Below are 5126 nucleotides of genomic sequence, written 5' to 3' on the forward strand. Positions count from 1 at the left end.
CGAACGCAGCCAAGGCCGCTGCCCGAAGCAGGGCCAGCCGCCGCACCCGCCACCATCCGCCCTAGGCCGAGGCGGCCGCCGCGCCGCCGCCGGTAGGCAGGCCCGCCACGCCCCCAAGGCTAGATCGGCCGTGCCTCCAAACACCGCGGGGCTCCGCACCGCCCCCATGGTGCAGGAGAGAGGGAAGGCCCCCGCCACCGCCGTCAGCCCCCGGGCTATAGGCCGGCGGTGTCCTCCGGCGGCGGCGGAGGGAGGGGAAGAAGGACGGGGAGCCCCGGCGGCTAGGGTTGTGTCCCGCCCGAGTCGCCCGAGCGGGGGCGACGCGGGGGGTGCGCAGTATAGGTCGATGTTTACCCTTCGCCAAGTCGCGCGCCAACCGCCCAACTGCCTTCATTTCCCTCCCACCCGCCTGCCTGCCGCCCGCCCACCTCCGCCGTCGGCGTTCTGCCTGGAAACGCCGCTGCCGCCGCCTGTCCGTCCGTCCTCGACCCCGCTGCCTATCCCAGCCGCCAGCCACGCTACCCTAGCCGCTTATGACCTGCCGATTTGAGTCTGCCCCGCCGACGACCACCCGCCTTCGTCTCCGGCGATTTGTGCTCGGAAATGCCGCCACCACTGCCCGTCCGTCCATCCCCGACCCCGCCGAGACCCCGTAGTCTATTCCCGCCGCCTGCTGCGCCACCCTAGCCGCTGCCGATTTGAGTCCGCCCCGCCATTGACCGCGCGGCCGATTCGGAGGTTTGGCGGCCTAATGGCTGTAGCAGCTCACGTCCGCCTTCCCTGGTAGGCGCTGCCCATAGCTGAAGCTAGTAGGACAGCCGCGCGACCACCGCAACCCGCCGAGCCCGCGTTTTCTCGGTCGTTGCCGCTGCCGTTGCGTCGTCGCGAGCGGAGTCCTCCGGCAGCCGCCCAGCCGTCCAGAGGCTGTTGAAGCACCCGCCGCCCACTCCAGACAGGCTTTCTGCTGCCCATCAACGCTCCGACCCACCGCCGGCCAGTTTCTTCCACCTCGCACGCAACGTGTTTGACAAAATTATTTGTTGGAGTAGGAGGTTTACATCACCAAATATACATCATCTGTTGGAGTAGGAGGTTTACATCACCAAATATACAACATATGTTGGAGTTGGCTCTTTTTTGGAGATGTTAAAAGCACGTTTTGGTGACGTAAATTATACAACACTCGCTTTTACATCTCCAAATTTACATCATCTATTGGAGATGCTCTTAGTTAGTTGGTTATACTATCTCCTAAAGTGAATGCTTAGAGAGTGATTGTGTTTTCGTTACTCCTATAGAGATGCAAATGTGTGATGACAGTCTGTTCACCTTGTCCTCTTGCTCCTTACATCTGGGCTCATCACAAAGTTTTAGCAAAATCTACATGCAGAGATCCCAATAACTGTCCTCCAAATTCAGAATCCAGATTCAAACCGTGGGTGTTTTGTGAACAAAAAAAAAACAGTTGCCTTTGCATCCACTGCTAGTCTATCCTAATGAAGTAGTTCTGCTGATGTTACAACTGATTTCTCTGTGCTTTTATTTTTTTTCATAGAAGCACATATGTGTCTAAGCAAAGAAAAACTATCTGTTGAAATGCATATATTTCTAAAGGTAAACACTTTATGATACACTAAGTTGAAGGTTTGTTTTCAAAAGACAATGAGTAAGAGCAGCAATTTATATGTTGGATTCAGAATCTCTGGTAATTTGGTCACACTGTTTTGCCTTTATAATTACATTAAGCTACTTTCTGGATCTTACATAATGAAAATCTACTAGTCTTTTCAGTTCATACAGCTGTAATTTTGATACGATTGAGTGAATATTTTACATTCACTAGGGACGATATAATATTTGGAACTCTCTTGTTCTTAAATCCCATTAAATTTCTTTCAGGGCTGCTCTTGCTGTGAAAAATGCTGTTTTGTGCTATCTGTGCACTGGTTGCGGTAATGCAGTTTTAATGGACTAACTATGTGTAACTGTCTTATGTAGTTGGATTCTGACAGTTCATATACTGCTCTAGTCTATGGGTCCTCCGCCATTGTTGCTATTTGGATATCATCGATAGTGGTTTCTGCACTTGAATCAGTCCCTGTGGTACGTTTCTTTCTATTTCTCACACTTGTCCCGTCCTGATCCCAATGCCGCCATTTATTTGTATCATAATATGTATCTGGTTTGAAAACTGGCTAGCTTTGAACTTGCCGCCATTTATTTGTAGATATCAATTGGAATAGGGAAAATGAAAATTAGACTTCCATGACTTGCTTATCACACTTGAAATAGCATGATATGGCAAAAAGGCAAGAATTACGAATCAAAAGTTTGTTTTGGAGAAAGCATATAGCTAAAAATGGGAGCATACTCCCTGAATTGCAAAATATATGTCTTATTCTTTTGGTCCTAAGACTTCTTTTAGTTCGCCCAAGCTTATAAGAATAAATATCGATATCCGTGATACCAAATAAATACACTATGGATATACATTTCATGCTGTATCTATTAGTATTGTAGACGTGGACTTTTTTTTTTTTGCCTATAAACTTCGTCAAACTTAAGAGAATTTGATTTAGGACAAAACAAATAGGACTTGCATTTTCGGGAAGGAGGGATTAGTTTATTTGCTGGAAATGGTGAGCAGTGCAGACTTGCTGATTCCACCAATGGATAGAATCTGGTTTAGATCTTAGTGAAACAGTTACCTGATCACACTGAACAATTGTACCAGCTCTAGAAAACATCCCTTCTTTTTAAATAAGTTCTAAAACACTGTAAGAAACGCGTATGGAAATTGGTGAATCTCACAATATGACTGTACATGGGGCAGGTTCCTCAGGTGATGGAAGTGGTTGGCCTTGGCTTCACGGTTTGGTTCACCTCGCGGTACCTGATATTTAAGGTGATTAGCGTGCCCAGTTTGAAATTTTTTTCATCGATAAATACCAACACCGGGCTGATGTTTGTACACCTGACACCTCTGATGATGCAGGAAAACAGGGACGAGCTGATCACGAGAATCGGCTCCATCAAGAGGCAGGTGCTCGGGTCTCGTGACGACTGATCAGTTTTCCAGCGGTCCGTTGTAGCCCTAGTGAAAAAGAGGTCGCACTAAAACCCCGACGGTGTTTGCGGAGAGATAACCTGGTACCCATGCCTGATTTCCCTTTTTCGATAAAAGAAAGTGCTCTGAATAATTAGTGCAGTAGTAGTACTTCATTTCAGGCCTTCCTTCAGACTGTGGCTGCCTTTGAATTAGCTATACCGAATCCTGTCATTTGACTGTCGCCACGCCTCTCCGTCACTCGGTCGGAATAAAGTGTCGGGGCAAATGCCGTCTTGAACAACTCTTTGCATTCCGTGGGGCCTGCTGCTGGGGCGGCTGATTATTCAAGCCATCCGTCGTTGAGTGCAGCCGCGTCAGGCTCAGGTGGCGGTCTCTGTCGTAGGGTTCCAGTTGCAATCAGAGAGTTTTAAACCTGATTATCACTCTGTTTCCGTGCCCTACTTTGGTTGGTGTTTGTTATTTTGTCCCTCGGCCAGCCAGGTTGTGTTGGTCGTTGTTGAAATGAGAATCGCCGCCCCCTCGGCAACAGCAACAAAGCATGCCGTTTTCTTTCTGCATGCAAAGAAGGCACCAGGACTACCCAGTTTCTGGAAAACAGTTGCTTTCTCTTGCTCTCGCTGTCGAAAACAATTCTTGATTTCCTGGGTTTAGCCACGGCGCGCATTCGTAACGTTTACCTCGATCGAACGAGCAGCGGCCTTGTGTTTTGGCTTGCGAGGCCGCAGAAGGAAGGTAAGGTCAACCGAGCAGCTCAGTGTCAAACTGTCAATTCTTTTTTCGAGAACAATGTCAAACTGTTCAATCGTTTTGACCCATCACAGGGCAAAGGAGGCAATCGCTTTCCTAAAAGGCGCTTAGTTGGCCTCTCTCTAGTAGTCTATCATAGTCGGAAGGGGGCAGTCGCTTTCCTAAATGGCCATTAGCGCTGAGCATGAGGCAGGAATCGGCTGGGGTTTTTGCCCTGTGGCTGTGGGGGCGAGGCGAGGCGAGGCGAGGCGGCTATTACAGATGCGACCAGGCAGCAAGGCGGAGGAGAGTCGTCATGCTCATTAATCTATTGATCGACAGATTGGTACGGACAATAACAAAAGATGAGAAATGAGCCTACCGACCAGGACAATATCTCTCCGCAAACACGATACAAAAATTTTTTTTTGCGGGTGTATTCAGTGCATTCACATTTCTACTCCTACCGATCAAGATAGAGCAAGCAAGGAATGGTCATCTGTTCAATCAGTCAAGAAGATAAAAAGGCTCATGGGACTTCTCGAGATCATAACCATGGAGATAGATAGACTAACCAAAATAGGCTCGCCAGTTGCCACTTGTGGGGCAGCCTGCTGGTCGCAAGAGCAATCAGGATTTGTATCGTGTTTTTGTATTAGCTGGTTATCCCAAAAAAAGAACAAAGACGCACACCGAAGGCAGCAAGGTTTTGAATGAAGGATGAAAAGCACACATGCCGTCAGAAAACCAAACTAGAGGTGTACGACGGCCACCGCGGCTCTTCAGTTTTGAACAACGGAGAAGCAAAACCACACGCAGCGAGTTGAATTGCTCTCCACATCATCGGAAGAAATAATAGCTAGCTTTCTCCGTCAGCCCGTAGCAAAACGCCGCCTTTTTGTTTTTCCGAAAACAAACGTCGCCTTTTTTCCTTTTTGAAAGAAAACAAACGTCGCCTTCCTAGCGGCACAAACCAACATATTCAGAGAAGAAAACACACGCATGGGATTCCCGTTTCCAATACGCGGACGCGAACGCGCACGCAAATATCACCAGCTGCGCGTTCGTCGCTTCAATACTTTCTGTCGCAGTTTCTGTCCCGTCCGTCGCGTCACGGAAAGATCCTCCTCGACCCCACCTGCCGTTGGCCTCTGCCTCTCGCCGTCCCTCTCCGCCGTTCAGATCTTTCCGGCCCTCGCCGGCGACACCGCCGCACCTCTCTCGCACGTGCGACCCCGCCTCCCAGCCGCCGCGAGCGCAGAAACGGTCGCGTCCACCCGCTCGGACGCTGACCTGCGGGCCACGGGTACGTCCGCCCGGCGCTGGTGAC

At 49.7% G+C, this 5126-nt stretch overlaps 1 protein-coding gene across 1 annotated transcript in view; it reads left to right on the plus strand.

Annotated features, from left to right (window-relative positions):
• Positions 1–3489, plus strand: part of LOC119310269 — a 6347-nt gene extending 2858 nt beyond the window's left edge. The window contains exons 3-5 of the mRNA XM_037586073.1: positions 1999–2103; positions 2834–2905; positions 2996–3489. Of these exons, the coding sequence (XP_037441970.1) occupies positions 1999–2103; positions 2834–2905; positions 2996–3067 (249 nt within the window). The 3' untranslated portion in view covers positions 3068–3489. The remainder of the gene's footprint in view (positions 1–1998; positions 2104–2833; positions 2906–2995) is intronic.
• The last annotated feature ends 1637 nt before the right edge of the window (positions 3490–5126 follow it).

This window comes from Triticum dicoccoides, chromosome 5B (genome assembly GCF_002162155.2).
Source record: "Triticum dicoccoides isolate Atlit2015 ecotype Zavitan chromosome 5B, WEW_v2.0, whole genome shotgun sequence".
Lineage (NCBI taxonomy): Eukaryota > Viridiplantae > Streptophyta > Magnoliopsida > Poales > Poaceae > Triticum > Triticum dicoccoides.